The following is a 19,405-nucleotide window of genomic DNA, read 5'->3' as shown; positions in this document are numbered from 1 at the left end:
AGGTGGTGTAGGCAAATACCTTATCCCTTCATGATGCTAGGGCACCGTTATCCTATACACTGTCCGAGGTTGGAGACAGCTTCTCTTGGGCCACGGGGAGTAATGGAACACACCGACGTCAGGTTACGGATAACTGTCTTTACTGAGCAGGGTACAGATGGTATTACACTGACAGTATCATGCAGCGTAACCCCTTGGGAGCCCTGTTGCCTTGCTGGGACTTGTGATGCATTCACCCAATAAATTGATACTGACTTGTGAGACTTGGAGAATGATCCTAGTAGGTAGGGTTTTGTCAAGGTCTTGAAGCTTCCTCCGTCAGGACATGTATTTCCACCGTACGAGTGATCCTTGCAGAATGACCGTATAAAGTAGATTTGATCTGGGCCTTTCCTGGGCCTACCTTTACCACACTGATGCTCAGGCTAAACTCAGCCGTGACTAGCACTGGACTGGTGCAACTCCTCCTCCACTACACTATATATGCAAGAATTTTGGGGTTCCCATTGGTAGGCAGGGTCACATGGGGTTCACACAGCTCCTCTCTTAAGGTTAGAGTAACACATAAATAACATACATGAGGATAACATCAACAAAATACTTAGGAAAATATATTACTTCTTATTAAAGTGGCAAATATAATTAATGGAACAAGAGGTCTTTCAGTGGGCCCAACACCGGAGAGACTGGGCTGCCCGAAGCAATCTAAAGCCACGGGACAGCCTCTGGTGCTGGCACACCACATGTCCATCTTGTTTTATTTGAAAGCTATACTACATGATATGGTGTGAACAAGCCCTAACTATTGGATTTGAACACCTACTGTTGTTTGGAATGGATTTGGGTCTATTTGTATTTTCATTAATGTGTAATTTCCCCTCTTGTAGTTCTGTAGGGAAAACAAACACTTACTGCTTTGTACCCCACAGATAAAATTATTATTATTATTATTATTATTAATAAAACAAAATTTTAATTATAATTCTATCAATATTCGCTTGTTTTCCTTCTAGAATTCTAACTTCATTCGGATCAATAAAGTGATCTCGGTGTCAGAATTCAGAATGAAGACGGACAATCTCTGGCTCTCAGATGTCTTCCTGCAGGCTCTGAATCATCTGCCCTTGGAATACAACTATCCGCTCTATAGCAGAATATTTGATGATTTTGGTACCCATTACATCACAGCAGGCACCATGGGTGGATCGTATGACCTTCTCTACCAGTATAGTGCTGAGGAGCTAAAGACATCAGGTAAGGAGCTAAAACTCACTGCAGAGCGGCCAGAGGCTGAGACAGCTAGAACCTGATAGGAGGCCATAGTAGAGACTAATACAGGGTAACAGACATATGAGACAAAAACATATCTACAAATTTACAGTTATTACCGTCAAACTATGCAGTCATCTGTTGTATGCAAAATAATGATGTTTGTGGTGGCCCAGTACGGGAGATGTTACTCCGTACCCTTGCTGTCCTGTCAGGCAGCCTCCTTCAGTGACCCCAGGGCCCCATGCACCTGTTTCCCCCCGGTACATATGTTCTGCAGTGTATTGTATTATAAAATGTGTTGTATCTTTAAGTTGAGTTGAGTTATGTCATGTGATTGTTACCCAGAAGTTATCAGTGAGCAGGTGATCCAAAGAGTGACCTACGGGCTCCCTGCTAGTCTCCCCCATTTAAGCCCTGGGTAGAGCTTCTCTCTTAGCTCTTGCTTCCTGCTGAGGTCCAGTGCAGTCGTGCCTAGTGTGTGTGTCCAGAGTGTTGGAGGCCTCAAAGTCCAGTCCTGCAGCCACCATCAAGTCAAGTAAGCTAAAGTCACAGCTTTATGAGTCAAGTCAGTCCCTGCCATCTGTCAAGTCAGCGTGGTCTGCATTCAATTGTCAAGTCCCAGCAAGCCCTTAAGGTCTCTGCGTCACTGGTAACCTCCTTGGACCCTGGCTGAACTGCATAGACTTTACCAACTGTCTACCCTCAGTAAATCTACCGTTGTCCGTAACTTGGCGTTGGAGTCTTTATTGCCCCAGTGCCTAGCCCAGGATCATACGGTTTACCTTCGGGTGGTTTTAGGCTAAACCACGCCCTGGCATCATGAATACAAGGGGTTAATGCCATCTGCCCCTAGGGTAACAACATCTGCCCTCATCACACCCCACTACCACATGTTTATACAGAGATTTGTGGAGCTAGGTGGTCACAATACTGACATTTCTCCTTTTATACTATTACTAGCTGAGTACCCAGCGTTGCCCAGTTTTTCCTTCCTTGTTGGGGAGGAAAATCAACAAAGGAGGAAGCTTTTGACTTCATATCCCGTGCTCATATATTGTTGTCATATACCAATCCCATATCCCTTCCTCCTATCCTGTCCTCCTATCCCGTCCTCCTATCCCAACCTCCTATCCCAACCTCCTATCCCGACCTCCTATACCATCCTCCTATCATGTCCTCCTATCCCTTCCTCCTTTCTCGTCCTCATATCCCGACCTCCTATCCCGTCCTCCTATCCCGTCCTCCTATCCCGACCTTCTATCCTGACCTCCTATCCCGACCTCCTATCCCGACCTCCTATCCTGTCCTCCTATCCCGTCCTCCTATCCCGTCCTCCTTTCTCGTCCTCATATCCCGACCTCCTATCCCATCCTCCTATCCCGTCCTCCTATCTCGACCTCCTATCCCGACCATCCCGCCCTCCTTTCTCGATCTCCTATCTTGACCTCCCATCCCGTCCTCATATCCCAACCTGTAATATGTGTACCAAGTATTGAAATATCTACAGCCATACGGAAGTTATGTGAGAACATACATTTCCCATTGATTTGCATGGGACGTTAAACAAAAACCCTGACCCTCACAAATGGGGGTAGTTAAGGGTTAAATTAACTATCCAATATTTTAAGTGGACATATAAGTAACATGTGACCAAGTATTATCGAAATATCTCCAGATGTTTGGAAGTTATGCGGTAACATATACTTCCCATAGACTTGTATGGGACAAAAACCCCGCCCCTGGCAAATGGGGGTGAGTAAGGGTTAAATCACCTATCCTATGTTTGTTGTTGACATATAAGTAACATGTGTGCCAAGTTTCATGTTAATATCTTTAGCCGATTGGAAGTTTTTGTGGAACATACATACATACATATAAACATACATACATACACACATACACACGTTGAGTTTTATATATATAGATTTTAACTATAATGTATGTGTGTAAAGTAGCCATATGCAAAACATAATCATATTGATAAGACATCCCTTCCTATAGTGTAAAAAAAAAACTTTGGAATTACCAAATAGTCATCCAAACAAGAATACAAGTGGTTGTCTACCATACAGTATACATCAGGAAACAAGGGCAAGGAAAGTGGAAGCTTGATGTTGCGCTGCTGTAGAAATGATGAGGATGACTGTACCGGTAAGTTTAACCATTTATTGGCACACACACAACCTGTTTCATGGAATTAATGTCCCTTTCATCAGGCATGATATCCAGTAAAGAAACATACACGGTATTTAACAGGTAGTTCAGTGACGTATACAGGAAATTACGTTTTCCACAATAAAATATATATACCCAAAAATGCTTAAAAAATGCTTTAAAAAACATCATAAATGAATGAGCGCAAAGGAGGTTAATGGACAGTGCAAGTGCGGAGAGAATTTAAAAATATCACACAAATTTGAAATTATGGACACATTGATATTAATAGTAATAAAGGTAATAAATAAACATATATATATATATATATAAATATATATGTATATATATACGCATATAAAAAACACACACACATATATATATATATATATATAAAATTCTATCATATCAAAAAATTTAAATAAATATATAAAAGTGGCATTTAGTCTGTTCTCTCTATGCATTCATTTAACCCTTCAGGCCACATCATGTTCAGTCTAAAAATCCAGTACGATTCCCTATTAATTAATTGCTGGTATCGGTTGGGACAATTTTCATTTATGGATTCCACTACACAAACCGACAATTGCTCACTATCGCATCCTTGCGAGAGGGCAATATGACGGGAAACACTCTGTTTCATGAATTTATTGGCAATATTAGACCGGTGTTTGTTCATTCTTGAACGTAAATTTTGTACAGTATGGCCGATATACTGGATTCCGCACTGACATGTTAATAAATAAATAACAAAAGATTGGGGAGTACAATAATTTTGGCTCCTCTTTTGTTATTTATTTATTAACATGTCAGTGCGGAATCCAGTATATCGGCCATACTGTACAAAATTTACGTTCAAGAATGAACAAACACCGGTCTAATATTGCCAATAAATTCATGAAACAGAGTGTTTCCCGTCATATTGCCCTCTCGAAAGGTTGCGATAGTGAGCAATTGTCGGTTTGTGTAGTGGAATCCATAAATGAAATGAAAATTGTCCCAACCGATACCAGCAATTAATTAATAGGGAATTGTACTGGATTTTTAGACTGAACACGATGTGGCCTGAAGGGTTAAATGAATGCACAGAGAGAATAGACTAAATGCCACTTTTATATATTTATTTACATTTTTTGATATGATAGAATTTTTATATCTATATATATATATATATTTATATATATGTGTTTTTTTATATGCGTATATATATATGTTTATTTATTACCTTTATTACTATTAATATCAATGTGTCCATAATTTCAAATGTGTGTGATGATATTTTTATATTCTCTCCGCACTTGCACTGTCGATTAACCTCCTTTGTGCTCATTCATTTATTATGTTTTTTTAAAGAATTTTTAAAATCATTTTTGGGTGTATATATTTTATTGTGGAAAACGTCATTTTATTGTGGAAAACGTCATTTCCTGTATACGTCACTGAACTGCCTGTTAAATACCGTGTATGTTTCTTTACTGGATATCATGCCTGATGAAAGGGACATTAATTCCCTGAAACACGTTGTGTGTGTGTGCCAATAAATGGTTAAACTTACCTGAACAGTCATCCTCATCATTTCTACAGCAGCGCGACATCAAGTTTCCACTTTCCTTGCCCTTGTTTCCTGTTGTGTACGCCGGTGATCCAGCGTGGGAAGCCGCTGCAGCTGTTCGGTTCATTCATTCTGCAAGTTGTCAGTGTTGTGCCTGCAGACCGCACAACCCCACCAGGTGAGCACGGTCTCTGTTAGCCACAACCTAACACTGTACTTTGAGAATCTTCACATGAGAGCGCTCTTGTTCTCTTCTAAAATACAATATACATGAACTGTAGATCAAAGGAAAGAAAGGGAAAAGCCAAATAATTATAATAATAAAAATGATAATGATATTTATATAGCGCCAACAGATCCCGCATCACTTTACAGTTTTGGGGATACAAATAAAGATTAGTATCAGACATAACAATATTCCACATTAAATATTCAGACAGGAGGAGTGACGCCCTGCTCGCAAAAGCTTACATAGTTCGTAAGGCAAGACAAGAGTCCATCAAGTTCAACCTAAAACCCTACTGTGTTGATCCAGAGGAAGACAACCCCCCCCCCCCTTCCCCATGAAGCTGATGCCAAGTGCCCTATGACAGAGGACAAATTCCTTCACGACCCAAATATGGCGATCAGAATAAATCCCTGGATCAACGTTTTATCCACATGAATCTAGTATACATAACTTGTAATATTATAGTTTTCACGAAAAAGCATCCAGACCCCCCTTACACTAGTTTATTGAGTCAGACACTAGTTTATTGAGTCAGACATCACAACATTGTGTGGCAGAGAGTTCCATTGTCTCACTGCTCTTACAGTAAAGAATCTCTGTCTGTGATGATGGTGAAACCTTCTTTCCTCTAGACAAAGATGATGCCCCCTTGTCATGGTTACCGGTCTAGGTATAAAAAGATCACTATAAAGATCTCTGTACTGTCTATTCATATATTTATAGCTTGTGATCAAATTGCCCCTAAAACGTGTTTGTGGTGAGGGTGTGATGAGGGCAGATGGAATTGTGATGTCCCAGTATGGGATATGCTCCTACAGTCCTGTCTGGTTGAGTCCCTGTACGTGCTCAGGCTTCTCCTATGGTCCAGTCCAGACGTCTCAGAGCCAGTGTCCATTACATCTGGAGGCCTCAAGCCTAAATTGCAGCCACAGATCTGTAAGTCAAGTCATCTTTGTCTAGTATCACTATCTTCAGTCACGTCAAATCAGTTATAGTCAGCGTGGCTGTGCTAGAGTCTGTCAAGTCACTGCAAGTCCCAGCAAGCTGTGAGGTCCCCCGTGTTACTGGTTACCTCTCTGGGAACCTTACTACCCCTGTAAAGACTGTTATACCTGTTCATCTTCAATAAAGCAAACGTTAACCTTAAAGGGGTAGTCCAGTGGTGAAAAACTTATCCCCTATCCTAAGGATAGGGGATAAGTTTGAGATCGCGGGGGGTCCGACCGCTGGGGCCCCCTGCGATCTCTCTGTACGGGGGCCAGGCTTTCTGGCCAGACAGCGGGTGTCGACCCCCGCACGGAGCCGCGGCCGACACGCCCCCTCAATACATCTCTATGGCAAAGCCGGAGATTGCCGAAGGCAGCGCTTCGGCTCTGCCATAGAGTTGTATTGAGGGAGCGTGTCGGCCGGGCTGTCGGGGCTCCGTACAGGAGATCGCAGGGGGCCCCAGTCAGACCCCCCGCGATCTCAAACTTTTCCCCTATCCTTAGGATAGGGGATAAGTTGTTCACCACTGGATCACCACTGGACTACTCCTTTAACCTGGCCTTGGACTATTATTTACCCCTGCCTAACCTAGGAGTAGCGGGATTACCTTTGGGCAGTTACATAGGCAAACCACATCCTGGCATCATGAACACTAAGGGGTTGACACCATCTACCCCTGGGCAACATCATCTGCCCCTACACCTCACATCGTACCCCCGTAGCTTCACGAACAGGATTCGGTTGTGTGCCATATGCCACAAAGCCACCCCCTAGTCTAAACTGTGTCCGAGAAAAATCGCATGCCGATGCGAAAAAGTTTGCGCCAGAAAAGTGTACGGGACTTTGTTACTGTAATGTGTTTTTACTGTGGCACTGATAAAGTAGAGGGGGAGGTGAAGAAGGTTTTGCTGCCTGCCATTGGGAAGTCTGTAAAAGTTATACTGACAGTGTGCAAAATCAGAACTAAAGCTGTTACACGCCAAAATGTCTGCCGTTGTACCTGAAAGGGTTAACCAGTTGGTCGAGAAGCGAAAGGACCCCGCCAAATCCAGCATCTCGCCCCTGAGTGTGGAAGTCAAGTTGCAGTACCCAGTCTGAAGTGGAGCTTGAAAGGTCCACCCCTTGTTGCTGGTGGGGCGGAAGAAGAGGATTCACCGCTGAGTCACTTCCGGGCCCAGGCCCCACTGATGATGTGTTTCTGTCCGGAGTCCATTTTGTTGGCGACTAGTATAAGAAGCGATGGGGAGCCTAACCTCCAGTTCTGTGGAAGTGCTGGCTGAGAGTAAGAAGATGGTGGAGGTGCAGCTATGTACATGTGCGGAGGATCGACAGATTGCCGATGCCGTGGCCCAAATGTTCCAGGAGTTAGCGGATCGCCTGCATAAGTTCTCCATCGGGGCCAAAGACGTCCACCTGAAAGTGTCGTTGCCAGAGGACGATGGAGAGTGGGCCACAACTCCGGCATAGGTACGCCAAAGTTGTCCCTAGAACCGTTGCCAGTGAGGCTGTCACCCTATCGCCGGACCTGGGTATCCTGGCCGGAGATCGACACTGAGGAGTCAGAAGTGAGTACCTTAGCCAAGGCCGCGTTCTCTACCCCTCCATCTACCCCAGTCCAGAGCCAGCGTCCAAGGTCCAGCAGCCCCCAGCATGTCCCCAGTCACCACCGCTACCTAAGTGGCTATTTGGCAATGAGCCTGACTTGATCCAGTACATGAGGGAGCATCTTCTTCTCCTGTCAGGGAAGTCCCTTCCACCAGTTCCTCCGGCCCAGTCCAAAAGGGCTAAAAGAGACGCTGAGGTTGCCGATATCATGGAGGAACTGAGGGTGCAAAGGATAGAGAGGTATGGGCCAAAGCGGCTGCCGTTTGAGGTGCGACAGGAGCCGCAGCAAGATACCAAAAAGTTGGAGGCCCTGTATATTAGAAAGCTAGAGCACCCCCAGGAGGGTGAGCCACCCCTGGAGAGCCGTCGCGCAACAGTAATCAAATTTTACAAACTGAGGGGGTTTGGCACCCTTATGGACTGCCACCATGGAGGCATCCTCTTAGTGAACAAAGGGACTATCTCCCCCCCAGCTATGCATTCTCTGAAGAGCGGGGAGAATGTGGAGTACATGCCTGTACAGAGTCTGCGAGGGGGGAATGGGCAGCAGCTGTCACTATACCTAAGAATCCCACACAAATCCCCTTCGCCTATTTCCCCTCTGAATATTGGGACTCAGATCCATTTTTTCTCCTGTCACCATGCGTCAAGGGAGCAGTTGTTCAGGAAGAGTATTTGGAGCCACCTGCTATGGACCCCAAGTATGTGCATCAAGGGTCTTCTACAGATGTGCCCAGGCCTACTCTTGCTGTTGAGGAGGTTTGGCCTGACCATCAGGCACCAACGGAAGTGCCCAGGTCTACTCTGGTTGCCCCAGAGGTTTGGCCTGACCAGGGGGCACCAACAAAAGCGCCACGGCCTACTCCAGCTGTTCATTATTTACCCCTGCCTGACCTAGCAGTAACGGGATTACCTTCGGGTGGTTACATAGGCAAACCACGCCCTGGAATCACGAACACTAAGGGGTTAACACCATCTACACCTGGACAACTCCATCTGCCCCTACATCTCACATCGCATCACCGTGGCTGACCACAGAATTACCCTAGGGGCAGATGACATTAACCTCTTGTGTTCGTGACGCCAGGGCGGGGTTTATCCTCTACACCTCCCGAAGGAATACCGCTGGATCCTGGGCTAGGCACAGGGACAAATAATCAATCCAATGCCAAGTTACGGAACAGCGGTAGCTTTGCTGAGGGTAGACCGATGTTACAGTCTATACAGCTTGGCTAGGCCCACGGAGGTGACCAGTGACTTCAGAGACCACAGGGCTTGCTGGGACTTATAGTGGACTTGGAAAATTTTGTGCACAGCCACGCTGACTTGATACAGACTTGACTTGGACTGACTTGACTGAGACTGACTATATTCCGTTTGTAGCTTACTAGGCTTTGACTTGTGGATCCTTGGCTGCGTGGTAGACTTTGGCCTCCTCTGGACTCCAGACACATACCTAGGACTTGACCTTGCTGCAACTCAGCACTATAGCATAAGAGAGTGAGCTAGCTCCCCCAGGGCTTATATGGGGGAGACTAGGAGGGGTCCCATAGGTCACCCTACAGGTCACATGGTCACTGGTATCTTCCCATGTCACAATCACATGACACATTTCTTAAAGGCATTACACAATATACAAATAATAATTATAATTTCTTAAAGGCATTACACCTGTCTTGGTCCTGTAATCCTCCCATACCATCAGTCATTTTTGTCTCCCTCCTCTGCACCCTCTCCAGTTCATCCATGTCCTTCTTATATATAGGTGCCCAAAATTGGACACAATACTCCATATGTGGTCTGACTATTGATTTATACAGAGGTAAAACTATGTCCTTGTCATGTGCCTCTATGCCTCTATACACATCCCGTGACTTTATTAGCCTTGGCAGCAGCTGCCTGGCACTGGTCACTAAAGTTGAGCTTACTGACCGCAATATCCCCAAGTCCTTTTTGGTACAAATTTAACCTAGTGTTTTATTATTTAACACATAATTGTACACTTTGTTTTAACGGCCCAAGTGCATAACATTACATATAACCACATTAATCTTCATTTGCCATGTCTGTGCCCAAGCCTCCCGCTTCCCCAGACTATCAGCAATAGGGTTGAGACAAAAGCCAGAAAGCGCTTTATTGATACAATGCTCCAGCCATGTTTTATAAATAGGAGAGGTTACGTGAAGGTGGAAGAACCAGTCACCAAATACATTTTGAATGTCTAAAGTGCAGAGTGTATGCAGGACTGCCGAATTTGGCATTTTTGATGTCTCCAAGTCTCAGAAGTCTCAAAAGAGGCTGAAGTGATAGTAGGGAAGATGAGTTATGGGATGTTATAGGCCTGCTTGAAGTGATGTGTCTTTAGGGCTTGTTTAAATCTGTGGAAATCCAATAGTGTGAGAAGAAAACGCTGCAGCACTCATCCGGTCCAACCATATTTATTGTGGGTCCAGACCATACGAATGCTGCAGCGTTTTCTTCTCACATTATTGGATTTCTACAAGTCTATTGGAGCTGACGTGTGCACCACCGGATCCTTTTTGGTGCCATTCTGCTGTTCAGAGGTAATATACATACAAGTCTTGTTCCACGGTGATCTTGGCAGTGCCAGCATTTACTCTTCATATTTGGACTGTGGATGTTGGGCATAAGTCTGACGGTCCAGGGTATCACATCTCAGAGAACTTGTGCAGCCTAAGCAATGTTTTGGAGATGGGAGTGAGAGGTTCCGATTATAGCGGAGAAGGGAGAGCACGTGAAGGATGGTAGACAGAGATGAGGGAGGACATGTAGGGAGGTGCAGCACTGTGGAGAGCTTTGTGGGTGAGACTAAGGATTTTATACTCTATTCTGGACAGAATAGGTAACTAGTGTAGTGACTGACACAGGGAGGAGGCATCATTGTTACAACTGGAGGGGAAGAGGAGTCTGGCTGCGGCACTTAGGATGGACTGGAGAGGGGAGAGTTTAGAGAAGGGAAGGCCTATTAGTAAAGACTTACATTAGTCAAGGAAAGAATGAATCACAGCAACAGATTTTGGAGATGTTTTTGAGGTGCAGGTGACAAGAATGTAAAAAGGAATGAATATAGGAAGTGAAAGACAGATCGGAGTCTATAACAATTCCAAGACAGCGAGCGTGCAGCCCAGGAGTTATGGTAGTACCCCACATCGAGATGGAAATGTCAGGTTAAAGTACATTAGTCAATGGAGGAAATACAATGAGTTCTGTTCTAGAAAGATTTAGTTTCAGATAAAGGGAGGACATGATGTTTGAGACACCAGAAAGACAGTCACCGGTATCTGGCTGTAGGAGTGCAGGGCTATGGGAGGGCAAGCAAAAGCCTTTTTACATGGGCAGATTATCTAGTGAATGAGCATTCATAAAAAGGCACGTTCCCAAAAATCGGCCTATGTAAAAGGGCAAACAACCAGCAGACGAACGAGAAAACACTCATTCATAGATCCACTTTTCATCTGTCCATTTCCTATGTTATATAATATAAATTGCAAAACCCTTTGTAGGGCTAACCCTCCTCAGGGATTAATACCCTTCTCTAGGTTCTCAATAAAACCACTCTTTTATTGGTATGCTTTAAAACCATATATTCATAAATGGATTAACAATATTTAAAACTTTCAGAGATTCTCTATGGTATACAATTTGGAGATTGTAGTACTGAACTACTGGGCACTACTCCTGATTTTTATACCAGTTACTGCTGGTTTATTAGGGGTTAGGGATAACAGTGTTTGAAGGCCTCTCACTCCTTCTTAAATTCAGGGGTCTAGCTTTCCCTCCATATTATCCCTATTATATAATACTTCCCCATTAACTTATATCATATTGCCCGGAGTTTTTGCGGTCCCATGAGTTTCAACTTTTCAATGTAATACTCCTCCCTATAGAGAGTCTCTGTCTAAAATCATTTCCACCAGCCTCCCCAACGTTTCGCCAGATGACCTGGCTTTGTCAAGGGCTGTAGACTAATGCCGAAAATCTTTTACGCTTGTATATTTATAGACTCTTGTTCTGACATCACTTCCGGTTCCGCGCAATCGCATTTCCGGTGCTCTCTGGCCTATTGCATACCGCCACGTCATGTATCACATGATCTCTTGTTATGATCATGTGACAGCTTTATCACATGACTGTGCTTCCACCTGACATTGCGGCACTGCGTCATCGCGTTTTCTCGTGATGTTCCTTATACTCGCGCATGCGCACGAACTTAAGAATCCCTGTTCATTTGTTTCATATGCGCGCACGCGCGTGGACTTAACCTCTTCAGGACACAGGGCGTATGGATACGCCCTGCATTCCGAGTCCTTAAGGACTGAGGGCGTATCCATATGCCCGTGGGAAATCCAGTCCCCACCGCTAGCCGGTTGGGGACCGGAGCCGGATGCCTGCTGAAATCATTCAGCAGGCACCCTGGCACATCGCCCAGGGGGGTCCTGTGACCCCCCATGTCGGCGATCGGAGAAAATCGCATGTCAATTCAGACATGCGATTTTCTCCAATTCCGGGCTGATCGGGTCTCTGATGACCCGATCACCCGGAAAATAGGGCTGATCGGAGCTGTCAGCAACAGCCCCGATCAGCCTAAAGGATAGGAGTGAGGTCGCAAGGCTGCGATCTACTCCTATCCCCTGGCATTAGTCAGAACGGAGTTCTGACCAATGGCAGTGCAGGACAGGGGGTTGCCATGGCAACCCCCCGTTCTGCCCGCCCCTGGATGTCGAGGGGCTCTGGGAAGAAGATGGAGGCCGTACCTGCAGGAGAAGATGCCTGGGGACCTGGGATCTTCGCTGGAGCCTGCTGGATCCTGATCAGGTAGGGAATCTACAGTGGGGGGTGGGGAATTGAAAGTGAAAGTAAATCGATATTTACTGTGATAACCACTAGGGGGGGCCAAACTGCAACTCCCAGCCTTTGGCTGTCTGGGCATGCTGGGAGTTGTAGTTTTGCAACATCTGGAGGGTCACAGTTTGGAGACCACTGTTACAGTGGTGCCCAAACAGTAGCCCTCCAGATGTTGCCAAACTACAACTCTCAGCATGCCTCGACTGCCCAGGCATGCTGGGAGTTGTAGTTCAGTAACATCTGTCCCTTCAGATTTAGCAATTTTCATGACATTTTTGAAAATTGCTGCTCTACTTTGAAGCCCTCTAATTTTTTCAAAAAGCAAAAGTATGTCCATTTTATGATGCCAACATAAAGTGGACATATTGTGTTTGTGAAGAAAAATAAAATGTATTTGGAATATCCATTTTCCTTTACAAGTTTTCATGAAATTTTGGGATTTTTCACCAAAAAAGGATGCAATTAACACCGAAAATTTACCACCAAAATAAAGTAGAATATGTCCTGAAAAAACTATCTCAGAATCAGAATATTCGGTAAAAGCGTTTTCGCGTTATTAATTCGTAAAGTGACGGTGGTCATAATTGCGAAAAAGGGCTCAGTCCTTAAGGTGAACAAGGTCTGCGTCCTTAAGGGGTTAAACTTATACCCGATATATTCTATTGCGTATATTTGGAATGCCTTGATCTTGGTGTATGACTTTGTAAGTGGATGTTTCCTATTATTTAACATTATATAACATATATTATATATATTCAGGATGCCTTGATCTACATAGGTATTTCTGTTCTTGGATATTTCCTATTTTTCTACATATTAACAGTATAATTCTTGATGAGTAAATTGCATAAGCTAGATGAGGTCTATTAGTAAATAAAACATCTATTACAAAGTGGCAAATAGGATAATTCTAAAAGTTGATGTATTTGTCAACTTCACTATTCCTTTCCTATGTTGTCCACAAATGGCCCCTCTGTACTCTGAACGAGAGATCAGCGGCATTGCCCATATTCAAATACGCAATTTTTCACGAATATATAGACGAATATTCATCCTATATTCGCTAATTTGGCATATTCGTTATATTCGCATATCCGCGTATTCAAGGAAGAAAACAGTGAGGGGGTGGGCAACTTTACTATTGGTTGCTAGGGATGTTGTTGATAACCTCTGACAAGTGTGTTTGCATCATTCTAATTGGCCCACAAGTGAAAAGAAGGAACATGCAAATATTCACATATGCAAATATGCACATATGCAGAAAAAAGTGAATATTTGTCATTTCGAATATATAGCTAATATATTCGCTATATTTGTGAATTTGCAATATTCGTGATAAAAATTTGAAATGCGAATATTCGCGCCTAACACTACTCTGAGCATTAGATTTGGGGTCTATTGGCACCTTATATCAGTGGCTCAGTGGTTAGTATTGTTACCTTGCAGTGCTGGAGTCCCAGGTTCAATTTTCACCAAGGACAGTTTCTATGTTGTCTCCATGTAGAGATGAGCAAACTTACAGTAAATTCAATTAGTCACGAACTTCTCGGCTCGGCAGTTGATGATTTTTCCTGCATAAATTAGTTCAGCTTTCAGGTGCTCCGGTGAGCTGGAAAAGGTGGATACAGTCCTAGGAGACTCTTTTCTAGGACTGTATCCACCTTTTCCGGAGCACCTGAAAGCTGAACTAATTTATGCAGGAAAAGTCATCAACTGCTGAGCCGAGAAGTTTGTGACGAATCAAATTTACTGTAAGTTCGCTCATCTCTATCTCCGTGTTTGTGTGGATTTCTTCTGGTTATCTACCTTCAGAAATCAGATTTAGTTGTGGTCAAAATATGAATGAAGCCTGGCTTTATCTATGTAGATCTTAGAGGTATCGTAGAACCTTACTATGGTTCGATCACATTTTTTACAGCAGGATTCACGTTCTCAATGTATCTTCCTTTAGGTATGACATCTGAGGAATCAACGGAATGTTCCAGATCAGAAACAACTGTGTGGATTCTTTTTATTCCCATAAAATCAGAGAAACACATATGCAGAACCAACAAAATGAGCGAGAAATATGAAGGTAAACAAACCCTGATTAAATACCAGTGCAAGTAATGTCTATGTGGTATTCTACACATTTTGTACTAGATGAGCTCTGTCCACCTTTTCAGACATTGCCGTGTAGTACTTCATATATCTGCCAGACAATAAAGAGATTATAAAAAAAAGGATAAAAAAAACATATATATATATATATATATATATATGTATGTATATATATATATATATATATATATATATATATATACACTGTATATAGCTGCTGTCATTGATGTAAATGGGACTTAGCTGTAATACCGCACACAACCTGTGTACAGGGTTGGCACTGTTTATTGGAAGAAAGCAGCCATGTTTTTCTGATCCTGTAAGGATTAAATTTTACTTTATTAGAAACTTGTCACAAAGTATTAAAGGGTACCTCTCATCAAATAAACTTTTGATATATTTTAGATTAATGAATGTTGAATAACTTTCCAATAGCATGTTAATGAAAAATATGCTTCTTTCTATTGTATTTTTCCCGATCAGTCCTGTCAGCAAGCATTTCTGACTCATGCTGGAGTCCTAAACACTCAGAGCTGTCAGCCTGCTTTGTTCACAGCCAAACAGGCTGTGAACAAAGCAGGCTGGCAGCTCTGAGTGTTCTCCTTTGTGAACAAAGCAGACTGGCAGCTCGTAGTGTTTAGGACTCCAGCATGAGTCTGAAATGCTTGCTGCCAGGACTGGTAGGGAGACCCCTAGTGGTCATTTCTTCAAAGTGGAAAAATAAATAGAAAGAAGCATATTTTTTAATAGCATGCAATTGTAAAGTTATTCTGCATACATTAATCTATAATATATCAAAATTTTTTTTTGGATGAGAGGTACCCTTTAATGAGCAAAGATCCATGTTATAACAGGAGAAAACCTATGGGTTTCACCAACGTAAAGGAGAACTGTAGGGCAATATAACTTATCCCCTATCAGAAGGGTAAGGCATAAGTTATAGATCGTGGGGGGGGGGGGGGGGGGTCCGACTGCTGGGGCCCCCTGCAATCTCCTGTACGGGGTCGCAGCAGTCTGCAGGAATCGGTCTGTTGTCCTCAGCAGGATACATGGAGGGGGCGTGTCGGCCACCATTTCATGCGAGGATGGAACCCTCCCTTTCAGTATACTGCCGCATCCTGATAAATGTAAGGTAATGCACATGGGGAGGAAAACTATATTAAATATATCAGGGGACAGTACAGTGATCTCTCCCATGATCTATTTATACCCAGGACTGTATCTATAACAAGGGGGCATCCTCTCCTCCTCTCCGTTTAGAGGAAAGAAGGTTTCTACACCAGCACAGACGGGGGTTCTTTACTGTTAGAGCAGTGAGACTGTTTAATTCTCTCCCGGAGGAGGTGGTCATGGGGAATTCTGTAAAAGAGTTCAAAAGGGTTCTGGGTGCATTTTTGGAAAGTAATAACATTGCTGGTTATGTATATTAGATTTATAAGGACAGAATGTTGATCCAGGGATTTATTCTGATGCCATATTTGGAGTCGGGAAGGAATTTTTACCTCTAGTATGAGTTTTTTTTTTTTTTGCCTTCCTCTGGATCAACTCAGTAGGGACTCATTAGGGATATAGGTTGAACTTGATGAACTCTGATCTTTTTTCAACCTTATGAACTATGTTACTATGTCCCCGTACAGGAGTTCGCGGTGGTCCCAGCAGTCAGAAACAACCCAATGACCACCCCATATCCCCCCACCCCCGCGATTTATAACTTATTAGTACTTATCAGCGGCTGTATGCTCCAAAGGAAACTTCTTTTCATTTGGAATTTCTTTTCTGTCTGACCACAGTGCTCTCTGTTGACACCTCTGTTAATGTCAGGAACTGTCCATAGTAGGAGCAAATCCCCATAGGAAACCTTTCCTGCCCTGGACAGTTCCTGATATGGACAGAGGTGTCAGCAGAGAGCACTAGGGTCAGACTGGAAAGAAATTCAAAAAGAAAAGAACTTCCTCTGTAGTATACAGCAGCTGATAAGTACTGGAAGGATTAAGATTTTTAAATAGAAGTAATTTACAAATCTGTTTCTGGCACCAGTTGATTTAAAATATATATTTATTGTTTTCCACCGGAGTACCCCTTTAAGTGCATGCATTTACGAATGTAGAAGCATCTGCCAGAGGTGTAGCGATAAGTGGCGTACCCAGGCCCTAAAACTCATGAGGGCCCAAAAAGGGCACCAGTATGATCAATAACGCATGGTAGGTGAAGGCCATGATATAGACTTTGAATGTGTGTGGTCTGTTTTGTGTGGGGGTACAGCTGGGATTACACGGGTGTTCAGCTGAGACTTGTGGTTCCACACAATTGCAAGCTTAGGGGTTAGTAGGGGGGTTATGCAAAAGGGATGTGAGGCGACATAGGGGGAGATTTATCAAAAACTGTGCAGAGGAAAAATTGCCCTGTTGCCAATAGCAACCAATCAGCTGGCTTCTTTCACTTTTAACAAGGCCTCTGTAAAATGAAAGAAGTGATCTGATTGGTTGCTATGGGCAACTGGGCAACTTTTCCTTTGCACAGGTTTTGATAAATCTCCCCCATTGTCTTTAATAGTGTTGCTCGCGAATATTCGCAATGCGAATTTTATTCGCGAATATCACATATTCGAGAATTTGCGAATATAGCACTATATATTCGCAATTACGAATATTCTTTTTTTTTGTTTTGTTTTGTTTTTCACAGTACACATCACAGTGATCACCCCTCTCTGCTTCCAGCTTGTGTGGTGTAAAGAAGGCTCAATACTACTGTGTGAGACTGGCGTGCGAATTTTCGCATATGCGAAAATTTTCATAAGCAAATTTTGGCATTTACAAATTTTCGCATATGCTAATTTTTGTATATGCAAATTTTTCGCATATGCAAAATTTCACATACGCGAAAATAAAACGCGAATATTAAGAATATGCGAATTTAGCGAATATATGACGAATATTCGTCCATATATTCGCGAAATATCGAAAATTCGAATATGGCCTATGCCGCTCAACACTAGTCTTTAATGGGATTCTGCTACGCCATGCACACTGCAGAATTTATGTGGCGGAAATCTGCATGGGGTTGGCACATATATGCGCGGTCCCAGTGCCAACGGATTTCAACGGTGCCCGCTGCAGATGGCATTCCTGCCCGGAATATGACGAAGATTTGTAGTCTGAATGTAGCCTGCGTCTCAGACCCCCAGGGCTGGTGGATGACTTCGATTCAATGCATAGGGCAATGTTTCCCAACCAGGGTGCCTCCAGCTGTTGCAAAACTACAACTCCCAGCATGCCCGGACAGCCAAAGGCTGTCCGGGCATGCTGGGGGTTGTAGTTTTGCAACAGCTGGAGGCATCCTGGTTGGGAAACGATGGCATAGGGTATTGCTACAGATATCCTTGTAGGGGGTCACACTGTATCCAAGATGCCTGCGTCCAGCTAAATGGGTGGTGGGTCGCAGAGAGTAAACTTCTTTCTATTGTATCAGGCCTCACTCCCTTCACTAACCCAGACTTTCTTTTCTCAAAGGTTCTTTTCTACAATCGTCAGAAAAATCAATATCGTTTGTAAAGGGCGGCAGGGCGGAATATGCTGCTAAACTAGCCTGGCAGAAGAAGGGATCCTTGCCGGGACATGATGTGTATGGAAACTGGAAAGCATCGACAGTGGATAACCCCGTGCTGGTTAATTTTGAGGTAAAGGAAAAGCAGGAGATGTAAATCAGAGCAATAGATAAAAAAAATAATAATAATACTAATAATAATAATAAAAAAAGGGATAAATAAAAAAAATTTAAATAAAATTAAATAAATCATTTAAAAAAGTAAAAAAATAAATGTAAAAAATAATTTAAATGAATTAAATATAAATAAATAAATAAAATAAATTTATTTAAATGAATAACATACTTTTAAAGGGGTTCTCCACCATAAAGTGATTTTAGTACGTATCTGGCAGACAGTAGTGGACATGCTTAGGAAGGATCTGCGATTGTCTTGGGGATAAATGGCTATGTTGTGAGATTAACATAACACTGTGGCTAGCTTTTTGTGAACTTGTATTTCTTGTTTGACTTTTCTTTTTTTGACTACAAATCCCACAATTCCATCTTCCTCCCTCCCACACATCAGCCACCCCACCCATTGAAACATAAATGAGTTGCATCCATTCAAATCAGTGTGGTTTTCAATCAGGGTGCCTACAGCTGTTGCAGATTGATCTCTCTCCCACCAAGCGATCGCTCCACCCATTGAAGCAGACAGGCTCCCTGTCATCAAATGACTAGTGAGTCAGGTCTCAGCCGCATTGCAACCTGGGAAAAATCTGAGACAACAGTCATTTTGTTGGCTGGTAAAAATAAATATTGCAGTGAAAATCAGAGAAGAATTGTGAGAAAACCATCACATACAGGTACAGACACTATATTATGACCTACACTAACGTTACAGCCCCTGTAGCATAGTCAAATAAAAAAAAATAAATGTAATTATTTAAATAAATAAATAACATACATTTAAATAAATAAATAAAATACAATACATTTAAATAAATAAATATTCAAATTAGATAAAAAAAATTGATACATAAATAAATTAAATTAAAATAAGTAAATTAAAGGGGTACTCCAGTGGTAAACTTATTATTATTAATTTTTTTTTA

General features: G+C 42.9%; 1 protein-coding gene across 2 annotated transcripts in view; it reads left to right on the top strand.

The window, feature by feature from the left end:
• The window catches only part of LOC130295278 (complement component C6-like), an 87,302-nt gene that overhangs the window by 42,040 nt on the left and 25,857 nt on the right, over nucleotides 1–19,405 (top strand). For both annotated transcript variants that reach the window (XM_056545889.1, XM_056545881.1), the window contains exons 8-10: nucleotides 1,014–1,254; nucleotides 14,617–14,739; nucleotides 18,275–18,441. In XM_056545889.1, the coding sequence (XP_056401864.1) occupies nucleotides 1,014–1,254; nucleotides 14,617–14,739; nucleotides 18,275–18,441 (531 nt within the window). The remainder of the gene's footprint in view (nucleotides 1–1,013; nucleotides 1,255–14,616; nucleotides 14,740–18,274; nucleotides 18,442–19,405) is intronic.

Source organism: Hyla sarda, chromosome 1 (assembly GCF_029499605.1).
Source record: "Hyla sarda isolate aHylSar1 chromosome 1, aHylSar1.hap1, whole genome shotgun sequence".
Lineage (NCBI taxonomy): Eukaryota > Metazoa > Chordata > Amphibia > Anura > Hylidae > Hyla > Hyla sarda.
This window is presented reverse-complemented; position numbering and strand designations above follow the sequence as displayed.